The 19365-nt window shown below is 47.1% G+C and overlaps 1 protein-coding gene across 20 annotated transcripts in view; it reads left to right on the top strand.

Moving 5' to 3' along the window:
- The window catches only part of KMT2C (lysine methyltransferase 2C), a 310436-nt gene extending 304224 nt beyond the window's left edge, over positions 1–6212 (top strand). For all 20 annotated transcript variants that reach the window (XM_074378876.1, XM_074378875.1, XM_074378881.1 and 17 more), the window contains 4 exons: positions 1402–1518; positions 1913–1986; positions 2256–2364; positions 4233–6212. In XM_074378876.1, the coding sequence (XP_074234977.1) occupies positions 1402–1518; positions 1913–1986; positions 2256–2364; positions 4233–4325 (393 nt within the window). In that variant the 3' untranslated portion in view covers positions 4326–6212. The remainder of the gene's footprint in view (positions 1–1401; positions 1519–1912; positions 1987–2255; positions 2365–4232) is intronic.
- The last annotated feature ends 13153 nt before the right edge of the window (positions 6213–19365 follow it).

The raw sequence follows: 19365 nt of genomic DNA on the forward strand, positions 1-19365 counted from the left end.
CACCACCATGCCCGGCTAATTTTTTGTATTTTTAGTAGAGATGGGGTTTTACCATGTTGGCCAGGCAGGTCTTGAACTCCTGACTTCAAGTGATCCGCCTGCCTTGGCCTTCCAAAGCGCTGGTATTATAGATGTGAGCCACTATGCCTAGTCTATTTGGAAACTCTTCGTTTCCACTGATCTTGTTTATTCTTTTTATTTTTTATTTTTATTTTTTTTACAAACTGCCCGCTCCCACCACCAATCTTGTTTATTCTTAAACCACACTGTATTGATCTCCATACATACTTTTTGTGTGTTCTGGTTCATTCACTTGTGAGTTGTATCTGGAGTAGAACACAATCAAAGATGATTTTTTCAGAGAAGTCAGTTCAGATACTGCAGTCTCTAACATGGGCCCTTCCCACCGTGTGCTTCCAGATAGTGCTTGATGAAGATGTAGCTGGGGCAGCACACGGTCCTCCTAGTAATTCTGACTGGAATGCAATCGATTTTTGCATTCTAGAATTCAGTTCAATTCGAGAATTGCATTCTAGTCTAGTATTTCTGATTCAGTTGCATCTAGTCTAGTACATCTTGTCTAGTACTTTTGCATTTAATTGCCAGAATTCTAGTACAGATTACGTGCAAAAACCCAAAATTGGGACAGGAAAATATAACTGTTTATGGGAATAGCTCATATTTTTTTTAGTATGTTTCTCCACAAGTAGTGCTACCAACCTGAAAGAGTGCACCAAGCAGGCCACTAGCATGGGATTACACGCTGCCCACTGAGAGCTGCTTCTGTTTCAGCCACTTCAAACTTCTTTCCCACCTGAGAATTCTGTATTAGTGAAAAATTTGCCTTCCCCAAGAGCTTCATTATGTCCAGCGTTCCTGATAATTACAGCAGAGTGACGTTTCCTGTGTCTACTCTTTGCTCTGGCTCCTGGGAAACTCAAAGCCAAGTCTGAACCCTGTTGATAGTATCAGTGATTGCTTATAGTTAGCCTGAGTTAGGTCTTTTTTTGAAATACATCGGGGTAAAATAAACACCAGAAGTCAATAAGCTTATTTAGTTGGTTGGAACTCAGCATGGTGTTACCTGGAAGATTAGATAGCCTCATACATAAGACAGCCAAACCACAGTATTACTGTATAGATAGACCCTAAGAATTTAGGGCTAAAAAAGACATAGGAATAAGCTAGTATAGTTTTAAGTAGTACAAATGTCCCATTTTTAAATTTCAGAAAATAGCACATTCAAAAAGATGATTTGAGTTCAAGTGAAACTTGGGGGTGGCTTCTTATAAGACCCAAGGGTATAAGACTTCTTATAAGACTCTTTGTATAAAAAAGAGAAAATAGATTTGTTGTCAAAAAATTACAAGTATGTAAACAGGTTTTTTTGTGTTGTTTTAGGGGCTGGGCCTGTATGCTGCTAGAGACATTGAGAAGCACACCATGGTCATTGAGTATATCGGGACTATCATTCGAAATGAAGTAGCAAACAGAAAAGAGAAACTTTATGAGTCTCAGGTAGGTGTCTGGTCCCTGTGATTGGATAAACAGCACCGTCATCTCCCTTTCTCTGTACCAACTAAACACCCTGAAAGGCAGAATGAAATGTATCGTGCTGCATTCAGTTTTAAACACTATCTGTATATTATTGTATTTTTATCAATTTTAGCTCTTTCCATTGGTGTTATGGTTTACTTTGATAGATAACTGTAATGATCCTGGCTTCACAGACAACCTACTGATTCCACGCTTTCCATTCGTGCCATGTGAATGTATCTGGCTAATAGAGTATCCACAGTGAGGGCAGTCAGGGTGCAGTTTCGTTCAGTTTTGACTGAGTCCTCCTGGTGTGGATAGGAACATGGAGGGGAGTTTCAGGTCGACATTGATGACTGCCTGACTTTTCCTTCAGAACCGTGGTGTGTACATGTTCCGCATGGATAACGACCACGTGATCGATGCGACGCTCACAGGAGGGCCTGCCAGGTGAGACAGCAAGGAACCTAATGGCGAACGCTTCTGTTCATGGGGCCAGTGCTGGTGGAGAGAACCCTGAAGCTAGGGGAAGGCTCTTGCTGCAGCCTGGCAGTGATGAAAGACTCCAAGCAAATGAGCTTCGAGAATTTTCATTTAAATGTTATATTTATACTTGTTTTACCAATGGGCAAATAGCATTTCTTTCTCTATAAATGGGAAGTTTTTAAAGCTGCTTCTAGCTGTTGTGTAATATTGTTTTCTGGCATGGTGGCTTGCAGGTATATCAACCATTCATGTGCACCTAATTGTGTGGCTGAAGTGGTGACTTTTGAGAGAGGACACAAAATTATCATCAGCTCCAATAGGAGAATCCAGAAAGGAGAAGAGGTAAGAGTATGAGCGATTGCATCTGCTGTGTTGCTCAGATCCTGGGTGTATAGTTTCCTCCTCACACAGGTAACTTGCTCACTTGTTTCCCAATTCTTTGTTGGGCTAAAAATTCTCTGTATTGTAGGTCAGATGCACCCACCCTGTCATATTTCACCCTTCAGGCACTCCAGTCCACCTTCCGCCACATGACAGCTCTGTAAGCATTTGTGATCCTCCCCCTTCCCTTCGTTGCCACGGGTTCAGCGTCCCCATGTCACGCAGGTGGTATCATTTCTGTGTGCCATAGAATCCTTCTTTATCCCCTTAACCTGGACACAGTTTGCTGGTGTCCCCTCTCTAAAGGACATGCCTGTCCGTCTCCAAGAGGGCATGGCTCCTGACATGGCACTGTTGGGCTGTGGCCAGCAAATCTGGGCGGCCGTGCTGCTGCGGGCTGTGTGCTCACACGTGATCAGTGCATGCCTCACCAACACAGCCTCCAGCAGTCCAGGTGTGTGCGGCTGTCTTCAAAATGCCGAGTGCCGAGCTTGCCATTGATCTCTGTGCTCTCGGAGGCGACCCTGGTCCCGCGTCTCTCCTGTCGGGATTATTATTGGCCTGATTGCCTCATTGTTTCCCAACTTGGTCTTTCCCAGAGTGGCCAGCACCACCATCTGGGTACCTTGGTTCTGGAATTGGCATTTCCTGGAAAGCTGTCACTGAGCAGCAATCTTGGTTTCTGTGGGAAACGCCCCCCATTTCTGGAGTGAGGCACCTGAGAGACTTGACTTTGTTGGTGCTCCTGGCCCTTCATGAACGTAACCATGGGATTCATGGGATTCTGTCTGTATTTTTGGTCTTTGTAGAATCCCTTCTTAGTCAATAATAAGGATCTGACCAAACCCAAGGCCCATTGTGCATCTCAAAGTGACGTGTAAATGAGACAGTGTGTGCCAACCCTGGCATGGTGCCAGTAACCAATGGATACCATGGTGATCAGAACAGACTCAGCTAAGCCCAGGGCCATTCCCCCGCTTCCTACTTGAGTATTCTTGAGTATATAGTTTAATCTGAGCCTCTGTTTTATCTTCTGCAAAACAGAGAAAAGAATCTTCTTACCAAGCTTCTGTAAGGAATCACCAGATACCTGATAGAAGGTAGTGGCATCATTGCCAAGAACAGCTACTCAGTAAACACTGGTTTCTTTCTTTTCTGTGTAGAAAGTCTTTCCAGTTAGTGTTCTAGAATAATTTGAACCAGAAGAGGCCTGGAAATTATTGGTCCTCACCTTCATTTTTCAGTGTCGGGTTTCTCTGGGGTGTGGGTGGTTGCAGGGGCCCCATGGCAAGGCTTGTACCATGGGACTCAAGGGAGGTAGGACTCCTACCTACCTTGGTTGGTCTGAGATGTAAATTTGGTCACCTCTAAATACAGAGACATCCTTTCAGTATTGAGTGAGGAAAAATGAAAAACAGTGTTAGCTGGTAAGGGTGTGGTTCATCTCACCCAGACATGCATGCCCCACTCAGCAACTCAGGGAGGTGAAGGCCTTCTGGGTTTTAGGGAGAGCGGTAGGAAAGTAGTTTCCCTTCCAGTCCCTTCCACCTACTTGCAGGGACAGCTTTATGAGAAGTCACAGAAATACCACTTTCTCCAGTCGGATGACCCTTTCTCAGATCTGGCTCAATTTAAAAATACTGCCTGCCTCATTTCTCTGCAAGTACAGCGCGTCTTTTCAGGGTTCCTCCAGGGAACCTCAACAAATCAGCTCTTCATTAATTTACATCCATTTTGTTTGCTGGTTTTAAAATGCGAGGGAGATGGGGGCAGAAACCCCATTTCCTGCCTTGCTGTCCTTTCTTACCCTGTGTCTTTGCCATGGGCAGCTCTGCTACGACTATAAGTTTGACTTTGAAGATGACCAGCACAAGATTCCCTGTCACTGTGGAGCTGTTAACTGCCGGAAGTGGATGAACTGAAATGCATTCCTTGCTATCTCAGCGGGCGGCTTGTCCCTAGGAAGAGGCGATTCAACACACCATTGGAGTTTTGCAGACAGATATTTTTGTTTTCTGTTTTATGACTTTCTGAAAAAGCTTCTGGGAGTTCTGATTTTCCTTGGTCCTTCAGGTTAAAGCAGCGCCAGGAGGAGGCTGACAGACGCGTTCCTGGAGTGGCCGAGGTTAGACAGAATTGCAGAACGGTCCAGCACTTTTGCTTTTTTTCTTTTCCTTTTTTTTTTTTTTTCTTCCCTTGTGGGTGGGTTTTGTTGTTTTGGTTTTTTAGTCTCACTAAGGAGAAACTTTTACTGGGGCAAAGAGCCGATGGCTGCCCTGCCCCTGGCAGGGGCCTTCCTATGAATGTAAGACTGAAATCACCAGCGAAGGGGACAGAGAGTGCTGGCCACGGCCTTATTGAAAAGGGGCAGGCCCTCTAACTTCAAAATGTTTTTAAATAAAGTAGACACCACTGAACAAGGAATGTACTGAAATGACTTCCTTAGGGATAGAGCTAAGGGGTAATAACTTGCACTAAAATACATTTAAATACTTGATTCCATGAGTCAGTTTATTGTAGTTTTTGATTTCTGTAAAATAAGAGAAACTTTTGTATTTATTATTGAATAAGTGAATGAAGCTATTTTTAAATAAAGTTAGAAGAAAGCCAAGCTGCTGCTGTTACCTGCAGAACTAACAAACCCTGTTACTTTGTACAGATATGTAAATATTTTGAGAAAAAATACAGTATAAAAATAGTTATTGACCAAATGCTACCAGGCTCTGCAGCAGCTCGGGTGCTTATAAAATGTTCATAGGGATGTTACAATATAATTTTGTGTTATAAAATAGGCCATTATAATTATGTAATAACCAAAATTTCCACCTAGAGTATTGGGGTTTTTGGAACCTGCAGCCTATTAGTGCATAATGGTTTTATACACCTTCCTTCTGACAGAGCGGGCTATGCCACGGCTACAACTTTTATAGCTGTTTTCGTAATTTAAACTAATTTTTTCATATTATATTGTTGCATCCCTACTTCTTCAGTCAGGTTTTTTTGTGCTTACGATTTGTGATAACTGTGAATAACTGCTTAAAAATATACCCAAATGGAGGCTGAATTTTTTCTTCAGCAAAAGTAGTTTTGATTAGAACTTTGTTTCAGGCCACAGAGAATCATGTAAACATAATAGGATCATGTAGCAGGAACTTAAATCTAACCCTTTAGCCTTCTATTTAACACAAAAATTTGAAAAAGTTAAAAAAAAAAAAAGGAGATGTGATTATGCTTACAGCTGCAGGACTCTGGCAATAGGGTTTTTGGAAGATGTAATTTTAAAATGTGTTTGTATGAACTGTTTGTTTACATTTCTTTAATAAAAAAAAAAAACACTGTTTTGTGTTTGCTTGTAGAAACTTAATCAGCATTTTGAACCAGGTTAGCTTTTTATTTTGTACTTAAAATTCTGGTACTGACACTTCACAGGCTAAGTATAAAATGAAGTTTTGTGTGCACAATTCAAGTGGACTGTAAACTGTTGGTATATTCAGTGACGCAGTTCTAAACTTGTATATGGCATGATGTATTTTTATCTTACAGAATAAATCAATTGTATATATTTTTCTCTTGATAAATAGCTGTATGAAATTTGTTTCCTGAATATTTTTCTTCTCTTGTACAATACCCTGACATCCTACCAGTATTTGTCCTACCGGCTTTTTGTTGTTTTCTGTTCTGTATAATAGTATCTAATGTTGGCAAAAATTGAATTTTTTGAAGTATACAGAGTGTTATGGGTTTTGGAATTTGTGGACACAGATTTAGAAGATCACCATTTACAAATAAAATATTTTACATCTATAAAAGCTGCCTAGAGCTTTCTCTGTTAACTCCTCATGTTCAAATTTGAGCTCTTAAATTGATGATTGAAGTTCACTGACCATCTGATACATCTTTCAGAATTAGAGTGTTGATGTAATCAACTTGGGTCTCTTAGATTTTTTCAAATAAGTTTAGATGTAAGTTCATAATTCATTCTGATTATGATACTTTTTCTTCCCTTTAACTGAATAAAGAAGGGAACTTCTGTATCTTTTTAGCATGTTTACCAAATTTAGAATGTCCTTGGTGCTATGTCCAAAGCCGGTTTTTGTTTAATTGGTAAATCTAGTCTTTAAAAGTTTTGTTTTGGTTTTTGAGGCAGCTTTTCATACTTACTCTATTTGGTAGACTTTATCTCTGTCATATTGAATTATTTAACATATTAAATATAAAGGGATTAAGAAGAAAATATCCAGAATCCCCATTAATTTCTAGGACAGATTTATAACTTGGACTTCACAAACACTAAAATAGCAAGTATTCCTTCTGCACCACGGAGCTTGCCTTCTGATGAGGGGAAAGGACAAGAACAGGCGACTTTTTTTAGACGGGAGGTGGGCTGCGAGCCCCGTGGGGGCATTCCTGAGGAGGTAACCTTTAAGCAAGACATGAAGGATGAAGAGGAGCCGGCCTAGGGAGGAGCGCAGCGGAGGGCCCAACTCATGCCGGAGCCTTGAGACCTGAAGGAGGCCGATGCCACCAGCAATGGAAAGGCAGGTGTGGCTGGGACAGATGGCAGGAGGCGAGTTGAGAGAAAAGCAAGGGTGAGTGGTGCGGGTTCAGCTCGCCTGGGTCAGCAGGAAGCCACTGGCGTGCGGTGCTGAGTTGCCGCTGTGCACAGACGTGACATGCCGCCCAGAATAGGCAGCCTGCCCGTGCGGCACCAGCACGTGCACACTGAGGCTGAATGGGCTCCGCACAAGTCCCAGGAGGAGCGAGGGGTGCCCTGGGCCAGGCGGATGCTGATGGCGTGGAAAGAGCTGGCAGCAGTTGAGGTGCTTTGCGGGTAGATTGCTCAACAATTTCCCATCTCCAAACTGCCTGGTCTCTGTCTCTCCTCAGCTTCTCTGGTCGTCCTCCTTTGGCTGGTCGTCACTTGGAGGCTGCACTGCCCCCTGTCTTAGTCACCAAGCAGAAACACACCTAGTCGGGTGTGGTGTCCAAGGCAACAGGTGATGATTTGGCCGTAACCGGTGGTGGCGGTGGCAGCGGCTACTGTCGTTGAAATTCTCTCCAGCCCCTGCTTGTGGACCAGCACCTTTCCTGGCTTCCTTCTCATGTTTCTGGTTTAATCTTTTCCCTCTCAGTGCTCTACTCATTTCTTTTTTAATTCAAAAGGTATGTATTTGTAATCTGACAAACAGCCAAATGCAGTTGCTCAACCCTGTAATCCTAACACTTTGTGATACCAAGGTGGGAGCACCACTCGAGGCCGGGAGTTTGAGACCAGCCTGGGCAATGTAGTGAGCTCCGTCTCTACAAAACGTCCAAAAATTAGCCACGTGAAGTGGCCTGCTCCTGGAGTTCCAGCTACTTGGGAGGCTGAGGCAGGAGGATCACCTGAGCATGGGAAGTCAAGACTGCAACAAGATGAGATTGTACCACTGCACTCCAGCCGAGGTGACAGAGAAAGTCCTTGTCTCGATTGGAGAAAAGAAAAATCTGAAGGCAACTCTTCCAGGAAATCACAGCTATGCAGTAATTCATGGCTTCTATTCTGCTAGAGCATTTTTTATTAGGCTCAGACACAAACACTAAAACTGTCCCACTTCAAATGCCCAGGAACAACGTCAACAAATTCCAAAGAATGAGCTGTTTACTGTGAACACCATGGAAAGAAAAAAGGCACAGAGTCTGACTTTTTCCCTCAGCCCTGAAGTAGGGGCCTCTTGCCCTATTGTAATAGGAAAAGACAGAGTCTCTACAGTGCCCTCAGCCTCACAGCAATGCAGTAAAGCCCCCTGGGGCCATCGTCACATACGCTGGCAGCGGGTTTGAGACAAGAAGTGCTACATTTAAAACATTACAGATTTAAATATAATTAAACATTTCAGTTACAACGATATAATGAGAGAGACTTAAGGTTACCAGAGAGAGTATGTTTTTAAAGTGTGCTTGTTAGACTTAACTGTGGTCCTAGATAAGATGGCCTCAGCACGTCCGTCCGGGTTTCCGGGAGCTGTGCCTGGGAGGACTCTCCTCGCCCCATCACCTTCTGGCAGAGTTGAAGATCCTTTGCCAAATATGTAAAGAAGCTGGGTAAAGGTGAACAAAGCAAGGTTCTTCTCATGGGGAGGTGAGTAGCCTGATGATACCCGCTTGCACAATTTGCTCCATGGCCCTGGGTACAGGGTACAAGGGCTCTGGACAGCCTGTGCCCAGCTCTGCCCAGTGCCACTCAAGTCTCATTTTCTTCCTGCCATGCCACTAACAGCACTTCCTGCCAGGCCTAACAGCACGGCCTTACGTGTAGTGCCTGGAGGCACCTTAAAAGTGTCGAAGATCTTCTAAAATGGAGCCCCTATTCTGCTTGCTAGGGTTAGGGTCACCTGCGTCCTCGCCCCTGTCAGCCACAGCCTTACGCCAGGTCTCTGGGAATCTCGCACCCTGCCTGCTTGCTTCTGTGTCCTCAGACCCCGTGGTGGGTCCATGGAGCCCTTCAGGGGCTGAGAGCTCACTGGCACCTGTGTCTCCGGTGCCAGGTTTTTGTCTGTGACATGTCCCAGCTGGTACTGCAGACTGCGTCTGTATGGCCCAGTGCCCTTACACCGCTCGCCGCTCCCGACTCGGTTTCTGACGTCCTCTATCCTGTAGGGTTCTTGGTTTTGAAGGCACTGCTCCTGGGTCCTGGAAATTCTTTTAACCTCGTTTTTATCCCAACCACAGAAATGTTAAAAAGTATTTTTTCTTACTTGATGGCAAACTTTGCTTCCTGAAGAATAAGTTGATGCAGGCGTAGCACAGGGGATGTGTGACCTCCTCTCGGTGGGAGGCCCAACTCAGGTGACCCCTCCTCCCACCACCCCTCCCTCAGCTACCCCCACTATTCCCACTGCTGCCAACTCTCCAGCCTCAACTTCTTGTGTACCTTTTAGTGCTAACACCCCCACGCTTCCTCAACTCTCTTCTCATCCTCTGCTCTCTCCACACTGACCTCATCCAAACCTGCAGCTTACCCAACATGGTGGTACCAGCGTTCCAAATGCCTCCCTTCTGAGCTGCAGACCCCCGGCATGACCCCGCAGCCTGCTCACTGAGCATGCAGAGCCGCACTGCAGAGACTTCATCCTTTTTATCTGCCCCAGAATGATGGCATCAGTATCTCCTCACTGTGGGAATGGCAGTGCTACCCCCCAACCCTGCACACCCCCAGGTGCCCACACCAGACCCCCACACCATCCTTATGCTCTACCTGGCTCAGGGCTCCATCCCAGCAGCCCCAGCCAGGAAGACCCTTCGCTTTCAGAACAGAAAGGCCTGCTGTTCCCTGACCTTTAAATGCACGCTCATGCCTTGGTAATTCCAAACTGCTGTGTGTTCTGCCGGACCTCGTCCACCCCGAGGCCCCTGGCCTGCTCCAGGACATTCTCCAGCCCTCTTGCCTGCCGTGGGAGTGGGCAGCCCCATCTGTGTTTTCTTGGCAGTGAGTCTATTAACATTTCTCACTTTCATTTTGAAACTTTCCTTTCACCTGAAGGTGGGAACTTTAGCTTCCAGCCATTTCTCCAGCACAGAAGGGAGGGAGGGCAGGCAGAATTCTGAGTGCTAGATGGCCACCTCCCTCCGTGTAGTCCCTCCTGCTCTGCTGGGTCCCGGCTTCCGTTCAGCCAGTGGGAGCTGTGGGGAGGCCGGGAGGCGGGATGAGGGGCCCAGGCGTTTCTACTCCCACTGTCCGATTGTGGAGCAGCTTCCCATGTCTAGGGCTCCCGACGCTGCTTCTTGCCCATCAGGCTCAGAGGTGGCAGTGCCCCTGAGGCTGCTAACAGGGTCACAGCCCCTTCACTCTCATCTCTTCAAGATGCCAGAGATACCCCTTCTCATTTCCCAGCGGGACCCTGACTCAGGAATAAAAGATTTTGGAAACTCTTGACAGTGTAAGTTAACATAATGTGTAAAAAATTTTTGATTAAAATATCCATAGTTATAAAGGAAAAAAAACGGGGAAGGAGAACAAAAAGAAAAACTGAAAGATGCTTAAGGAGTTTACCATTTTTTCTCATCAGTTTTAGGGGGAACATCTTCAGATATCTACAGTGAATTACTTTATCATCATATTAATAATACAGTATTTGGGAGCACGTTGGGATTACTTTTAGGAAACTGGCAGAAATGATACAGAGCGTTCCCATACACCCCTCACGGAGTTCCCTCACGGATGTGGACTGTGGTCCATCTGTCAAAACTAAGAAATCCACATTGGGGTGTTGCTGCTGACTAACCTGCAGGCTACCTAGGTTCACCGGGTTTCCAGTCATGTCCTTTTTCTGTTCCAGGATGTGTTCCAGGCACCACGTGACGTCTGGTCATCACGTCTCCTTCGTCTCTTCTGGGACACAGGTAATCCGACAGTTTCCTTATTTTTGGTGACCTTGACAAGTTCTGATTTGACAGTTTCAATTCTCATTATCTTCAAGTTTCCCTATGATTTTTTTTTTTTTTTAGCACATTGAGCATATTTCTCAAAGCCGTTTTCAACACCAGTGTGTGCTAATTCCATCCTTCCATTTCTAGGCCTGTTTATTTTTACTTAAGACCTTTATTAGGCCGGGTGTGGTGGCTCCTGTAATCCCAGCTCTTTGGGAGGCCGAGGTAGGTGGATCACAAGGTCAAGAGATCGAGACCATGGCGAAACCCCGTCTCTACTAAAAAAAAAATACAAAAATTAGCTGGGTGTGGTAGCATGCACCTGTGGTCCCAGCTACTCAGGAGGCTGAGGCAGAATTGCTTGAACCTGGGAAGTAGAGGTTGCAGTGAGCCGAGATCGCGCCACTGCACTCCAGCCTGGCGCCTGGCAACAGAGCAAGACTCGGTCTCAAGAAAAAGACCTTTATTAACAGGCGCTTGCAGTTACTTCTTTGAAAAAAATCAAGTTGTTAAGTTTTACTACAAATTAAAAATGAAGTTCTTGGCCGGGCGCGGTGGCTCAAGCCTGTAATCCCAGCACTTTGGGAGGCCGAGGCGGGTGGATCACGAGGTCGAGAGATCGAGACCATCCTGGTCAACATGGTGAAACCCCGTCTCTACTAAAAACACAAAAAAGTAGCTGGGCATGGTGGCGCTTGCCTGTAATCCCAGCTACTCAGGAGGCTGAGGCAGGAGAATTGCCTGAACCCGGGAGGCGGAGGTTGCAGTGAGCCGAGATCGCGCCATTGCACTCCAGCCTGGGCAACAAGAGCGAAACTCCGTCTCAAAAAAAAAAGAAAAAAAAAATCTCAACTTGACCAGATGCAAAACAACTTTAAAACCTTTAAAGGCATATTGAGAAAAAACGGGCATTTTTTTTTATGTTTACCATTTTATTATGTTAGATGATACAGATGAACAGCTATAGGGCAAAGTATGTGGGAGAAGGTAAGGGGCTTCCGTAACTTCTCTAGGACTGCCATCCTCCCAGCACATCTTTGTGTTTAGCAACGTGGAAGCTCATTTTTATGGAAGCTTCATCACATATGCATGATCCGTTATCGACTCAATGACCAGCCCTTACCCCCTCCTGGAGCATGGAGGTGGAGCGTGAGACTAAAAGTTTCAAGCTTCTAAGAATGGCTTGGTCTTCCTGGCACCCAGCCCCAATCCAGGAGACCACCAAAAGTAGCTTGTTGGAACAAAGATGGTTCTATCATCCAAGCAATTCCAAAGGATTGGTGCTGTGTGTCAGAAACGGGTCAAAGTGAGACAGAGTTTCCCTCTTGTTGCCCAGGCTGGAGTGCAGTGGCGCAATGTCGGCTCACTGCAACCTCTTCCTCCCAGGTTCAAGCAGTTCTCCTGCCTCAGCCTCCCAAGTAGCTGGGATTACAGGCGCCACCACGCCCAGCTAGTTTTGTATTTTAAGTAGAGATGGGGTTTCACCATGTTGGTCAGGCTGGTCTTGAACTCCCAACCTCAGGTGATCTGCCCACCTCAGCCTCCCAAAGTTCTCAGATTACAGGCATGAGCCACTGCGCCCGGCTAAAACCAGGTGTTTTCAAAAAAAACTTTGTTATTACCAAAAAGAGATGTCTTTAGGTAAAAATACTAAAAACTCCATGCTGCACACATAACGCAGATAGTTCTAGTTACCTGGTCAGTGGACAAAAAGCAAGCACTTAAGGTCTTCAGCTCCAACTTCTCATTCATTCCGTATGGCTGGGATTTCCTAGTTCTTCTTGCTGGGTGACTGAACTGGGTGATGGTAGAGATGGCGGCCGGCCTGGGCTCAGCCCTGCGCTGCTCAGCCTCGGAGCAAAGAATTCTCAGTTGGCAGATTGGCTGCCTCCATCTTGTGGTTTTGGGTTGTCTGGGCGACCGAATCAGGGTCCCGACGCTGAGGTGGCTGCTAACCTTGGGTCCCATCTCGTGGATTTTCTTTATCCTCTAACTGCTGTCCTCTCTAGGCTGTCTTCGGTGAGGAATTGTGGTCAGCATCCCCAGTACTCGCTGTCCTGCTGGTCTCCCCGTTCCCTGCACTCCCAGCTGTTACCCCTCTACTTGTCACCCCTGCATCTGTCACCTCTGCCTCTGTCACCCTTGCGTCCATCACATCTGCATCTGTCACATCTCCATCTGTCACTCCATCCATCATCCCTGTGTCTGTCACCCCTGCGTCCGTCATCCCTGCATCTCTCACATCTGTGTCTGTCACCCCTGCATCCGTCATATCTGCATCTGTCACCCTGCATCCATCACATCTGCGTCTGTCACCTCTGCATCCGTCACCCCTGCATCTGTCACCCTTGCGTGTCACCCCTGGTCTGTCACATCTGCATCTGTCGCCCGTGTCTGTCACCTCTGCATCCGTCACCCCTGCATCCGTCACATCTGCATCCGTCACCACTGCTTTGTGTCCATCACCCCTGCATCCGTCACCCCTGCATCCATCACATCTGCCTCTCTCACCCCTGCGTCTGGCACCCCTGCATCGCTGCTCCCTGCCCCGAGGCTGGAGACCCGTGGCCTCCCGTGGAGGCAAGGAGAGCCTGCACCTGGGGCGGGGCCGGCAGGGCGGGGCCGGTGGGGCGGGGCCTGGCCTTCGGGGCACTGTGTGATCCCTCCTCCTCTTCCCCGCTCTGAGGATTCTGTTGATTCTGCGGGTGATTCTGGGGAAGACCCCGCGTCTGGGATGGTTATGGTAAAAAAACGCGGCCGTGTGTTTACTGCCCTGACCTGGGCCCCACTGGGCCCTGGAACCCTTGCTGCCGCTGTCCCCATTTCTCCTTCAACCTCAGACTCCGCAGCCTCCCAGCTCCTGCGCTGCGAGGTCCTTCCTGGGCATCTCCTTCTTCATCGCAGTCAGGTGAGCAGACGTTCTCCTTGGTATCATTCCTGTTGATGAAACCATATCAACCATACCCATTCCTTACCCTGAACCGTTTTACTGTTCCCAAAACCTTCGCTGGGATGACCTTCTTGTCTCTGCCGGCAGGTGCCAAGGTGAGGCCGCTGGGGCCACTCCCCCCCAGTACCAGCCTGGGTGTGGGCAGCCCCGGAGCGGGGGCTGCAGGGGCGGCAGCGGTGCCCGGGGTGTGATGGCAGCAAGGCCACAGCGGTGGTGGGGCTTGCTCAGGGCTCTCCGGGATCTGCTCCCACTCCTGCTACTGATCGAACTCTCTAGGCCTGTTTAAATCATCTTTTTCTCCTGGTGATGGTTATTTTTTTTAGACAGAGTCTCACTCTGTCGCCCAGACTGGAGGGCAGTGGCCCAATCTCAGCTCACTGCAACCTCCACCTCCCGAGTTCAAGCACTTCTCCCACCTCAGCCTCCCAAGTAGCCTGGATTACAGGTTCCTTCCACCACAGCTGGCTCATTTTTCTCCTTTTAGTAGAGACGGGGGTTTCATCATGTTGGTCGGGCTGGTCTCGAACTCCTGACCTCAGGTGATCTGCCCGCCTCAGCCTCCCAAAGTGCGGGAATTCCAGGCGTGAGCCGCTGTGCCTGGCCGGCTTCTTCCTTTGATAGCACCTTTACTCTCGGCCAAGTCAGCTCCACTCCTACGGCATGGCCCTTAGGGGAACACCTGGGCGCCCTGAGCACTCAGTGGCCACTTTCACTTCACTGGGGGCAGCTTCAGTGATTTCCAGCCCCACCTCACCTTCGGGAGCTGTTTTTGTAGCCTCCCAGTAATTGTTCCTGGCCCAGCCTCATGAGTAAGCTTCCATGCCGACAGACTGAAATAGAGCCGGACTCCAGGGGCCCTGTCCTCTCCTTCACCCTCCAACCAGATTCGAGCCCCCTTAGCCTCCCTGGACTCTGACGTCCGTCTCCACCTGCGGGACAGAGGCCCCTTTCCAAGTTCCCTTCCCTGTGCCTGAGTCAGGAAGCCGCCTCTGCGTGGGGAGAGTCTTGGGCCCAGGGGTTCCTGTCCCGCCAGCCCCGGGAGCCACTGGCTGAGGAGTTGCATCACGTGTTTTCCTACCGGAGGGCAAGTCCAGATACCGTCACTCCTCCTTGGCCAGAGCAGAACTTCTGTCTTTTGTTTAAAATGTTTCCTTCTTGTCAAATTCTGCTTCTTTAAAGGCCTTATTATGACTGTGCCCCCGTGTCCCTCCTTGTCGCGTCTTCATTGCTCACGCCTCGAGTTCTGCCGGTTTGTTCTGTACAGTGCTCTCATGTCGCTCTCCGTTTAACGCCTTGCGCTTGGTTTTGAATCGGTGTGTTCCAGTTGGGTTGCTTCTGTGAGCGCGTCCTCCCGGAGTGCTTTCATGATACAGATGTCATGTAGCTCTGTTCTACTTCCTGTGGGATTTGGCCTTGATCTGCTTCTGTTGCTCATTTGGTGGGAACTGAGTTTCCGGACTTGGAGGAGCGTGGCTCAGACATCTTTCCCAGCTTTGCTGGCCTCCCTCCCTCTTCTGTTTTCCTGTGGTGGTAAAGATGTGTCACCTCCTCCTGCCATTGCCTGGCTTCACTTCCCTCCTCTGCTTCTCCGAGCTGTGTCTTTCCTTTGTCTCTATTATTAATACTATTCACTTGTTACTATTTCTCTATTATCCCTGTCTTGCTCAATTTCGACTCTATGCCCTGGCAACATTTCGTGAGTTCAGAGGAATTAGGAGGCTTCATCCCTAAGTCCTCCCTCCCCAGCGACCCCTGCACCACCCATGTGGAGAGGGAGACGCCACCGCAGCGTCCGCTGCTCTAACTCCTTAGGTTCCTGCGGCCACCGCTGCCTTTCCGCCTCCTCCCCCCTCCCCTCCTCCCTCCCCCCCCTCCCCCCTCCCCTTCTCCCTCCTCCCCACCTCCCCCCTCCCCTCCTCCCTCCTCCCCACCTCCCCCCTCCCCTCCTCCCTCCTCCACGCACCACCTGCCCCGGACCTTGCCCGGCTTTCCACCCCCACACAGGTCTCGGGGCTTCCAGCTCTTCCTACCACTTTATTTTAGAGAATGTGCAACTACCTTGTCACCTAGCTACTCTGAAGACACCGTCCAGGGGTTTTGGGTTTGTCTGTCTAATCGCTCTAACGTTATATTGACTGAGCAGAATCTGAAAGCTCTGCTGCAGCCCTTTCTGCCATTTCCTGAGAAGCCCCCACGTCGGTCTTTATTTCAGCCATTTCAATGGATGGAAAGTGGCATCTGAATGTCATTTAATTTGCATTTCTCTGATGACCATGATAATGAACACCTTTTCATATACTGAGCTATTTATACTTCTTTGGTGAAGTATCCAAATATTTTATCCATTTTAAAAATTGGGTTGTCTTTTTAGTATTGAATTTTAAACACATACCCTTGAATACAATTCTGTGGCTACTTTTTTCATTTTCTCAATGGTGTCTTGATAAGCAGAAGCTTAATTCTGAAGTTCAATTTGTTAATATTTTAAGGCTAATTCTTTTTTTTTTGAGACGGAGTTTCGCTCTTGTTACCCAGGCTGGGGTGCAATGGCGCGATCTCGGCTCACCGCAACCTCCGCCTCCTGGGTTCAGGCAATTCTCCTGCCTCAGCCTCCTGAGTAGCTGGGATTACAGGCACGCGCCACCATACCCAGCTAATTTTTTGTATTTTTAGTAGAGACGGGGTTTCACCATGTTGGCCAGGATGGTCTCGATCTCTTGACCTCATGATCCACCCACCTCGGCCTCCCAAAGTGCTGGGATTACAGGCATGAGCCACCTACGCCTGGCCTTTTTCTTTTTTAAATAGAGACGGGTTCTTGCCATGTTGATCAGGCTAGTCTAGACACTTCTGGCTTCAAGCAATCCTCCTGCCTTGGCATCCCAGAAAGTGCTGAGATTGCAGACACAGGAGCCACCATGCCATTTTTTGTTTAAAATGTTTCCTTCTGGCCAATGGCTGGGTCTTTAATGGGTGCTTAAGGAATCTTTGCCTACTCTAAAGTCATGAAGCTATTCTCCTACATTTTCTTCTTCTGAAAGCTTTGTAATTCTAGTTTTTATGTTAAGATCTTAACGTTTATGGTATAAGGTGGTGGCGGGGTGTCACAGTTAAGTTTTGTCCACTGGGATATCAGATTCTTGCAGCAGCACCATATGTTCTAATAATTGTCCGTTCTCCACTGAATTATATTGGCTCCTTTGCTGCAAATCAATTGGCCATAGATGTTTGGGTCTATTTCTCTTCCACCAATCAATTCTTTATCCATAAGTCAGTAGCACAGTAAGTCTTGAATTAGTGTCAATCCTCCAATTTTATTCCTTTCAAATTATTTTGGCCACTCTTAGTCCTATGCACTTCCATATAAATGTATCAGTTTCCACAAAAAGCATACTGGGAGTTTGATTAAAAGTATCGGGTTTCACCAAGTTGGCTAGCCTGGTCTTGAACTCCTGACCTCAGGTGATCCGCTTAAAAAAAAAAAAAGTAGCATTAAAACCATAGATCAGGCCGGGCGCGGTGGCTCAAGCTTGTAATCCCAGCACTTTGGGAGGCCGAGGCGGGTGGATCACGAGGTCGAGAGATCGAGACCATCCTGGTCAACATGGTGAAACCCCGTCTCTACTAAAAATACAAAAAACTAGCTGGGCATGGTGGCGTGTGACTGTAATCCCAGCTACTCAGGAGGCTGAGGCAGGAGAATTGCCTGAACCCAGGAGGCGGAGGTTGCGGTGAGCCGAGATCGCGCCATTGCACTCCAGCCTGGGTAACAAGAGCGAAACTCTGTCTCAAAAAAAAAAAAAACTTGTGGAAAATTAACACTTTAATGACACTGAGTCTTCCAGTCATGAAATGTCGTGTAGTTCTCAATTTATCTAATCCTGATTTTTCTCAATGTTTTGTACAAATCTTACACATATTTCGTTATATGTACCTAAGTCCTGAATTTTGGATGCTGCTGTAAACTGCTATCACAATACCATGAACTGCAGTTTTGAGCTGTTTGTTGCCAATATGAAGAACAATTCATTTTTATGTTGATTTTTTTTGTACCCTGTGTCTAGTAGTATTTTTGAAGACGCCCTAAGATGTTCTGCATACTTGACTGTAGTCTGCATACACTCTCACTTCTTCCTGCCTAATGGACACAACTTTCTGTTCCTTTTCTTGCTGTTCTGTGCTGGCTGGGAGAGGTAAGAACAGGTGTCCTTGCCCTGTTCCCTGTCATCTTCCTCATTACCTGAGGCTACAGTGTCTCCACAGATGCACTCTGTGAGGCTGAGGAGTTTTCTTTCCATTCCTAGTTTGCTGAAATTTTATCATAAGTGGGTGTTGAATTCTGTCAAATTTGTTTCTACATTTTTACTGCAGGGTTACATATGCCTTTCCCCCTGTATTGCTAACGTTGTAAATTATATTGATCAAATCTCTTATGTTAAACTGTCTTTGCATTCCTAGACTAAAACCAGTTTGTTCATAATGTAGCATCCTTTTTATATGTTGCTGGATTTGATTTGCTAATTTTTGTAAGGAAATTTTTCTTCTCTATTCATGTAGGATATAAAACTCCTCTGCTCTCTACTTGCTCATCCCTCCCTCCCTGCCTGTGTTAGCTGGGTTTTCTAGAAAAACAGAACCAGTAGGATGTATAGATACATAGAAAGAGATTTATCAGGCCGGGCGCAGTGGCTCAAGCCTGTAATCCCAGCACTTTGGGAGGCCGAGGCGGGTGGATCACGAGGTCGAGAGATCGAGACCATCCTGGTCAACATGGTGAAACCCTGTCTCTACTAAAAATACAAAAAATTAGCTGGGCATGGTGGCACGTGCCTGTAATCCCAGCTACTCAGGAGGCTGAGGCAGGAGAATTGCCTGAACCCAGGAGGCGGAGGTTGCGGTGAGCCGAGATCGCACCATTGCACTCCAGCCTGGGTAACAAGAGCGAAACTCCGTCTCAAAAAAAAAAAAAAAAAAAAAAAAAAAGAAAGAGATTTATCACTAGGGACTGAGACACTCTATGATTTCCAGCTGCTTGCAAGCTGGAAGCCCAGGAAAGGCAGTGGTGGTGTTCCAGCCCCAGGCTGAAGGCTTTTGAGCCAGAGAGCCAACAATGTAGGCCCTGGTCTGAGTCCAAAGGCCTGAGAGCCAGAATGCTGACGTGTAGCTCCAGGGAGAGAGCAAGTCGCCCTTCCTTCACCTTTTTGTTCTATTTGGGCTCCCAGTGGATTGAGTGGTGCCCACCTACATTTGTGAGAGCAGATCTTTATTGAGTCTGTTGATTGAAACACTGATCTCTTCTGGAAACACCCTCAGATACTTGCAGAAGTAATGTCTTACCAGCTACCTGAGCATCCTTTAACTTAGTCAAGTTGACATAAAATCAACCATCCTACTCCCCATAATCCCTAGCAAGCAGTGGTCTTTTCATCTTCATGTTTTTGCATTTTCCAGAACGTCATACAGCTGGAATCATACAGTATGTAGCTTTTTCAGATTGGCTTATTTCACTCAGTAATATACTCCTAAGATTCCTCCATAACGTTTCCAGGCTTACGGCTTCATTCTTCTTAGCACGGAATGCTCCATTGTCTGAATGTACCATG

Source organism: Saimiri boliviensis, chromosome 10, assembly GCF_048565385.1.
Source record: "Saimiri boliviensis isolate mSaiBol1 chromosome 10, mSaiBol1.pri, whole genome shotgun sequence".
Taxonomy (NCBI): domain Eukaryota; kingdom Metazoa; phylum Chordata; class Mammalia; order Primates; family Cebidae; genus Saimiri; species Saimiri boliviensis.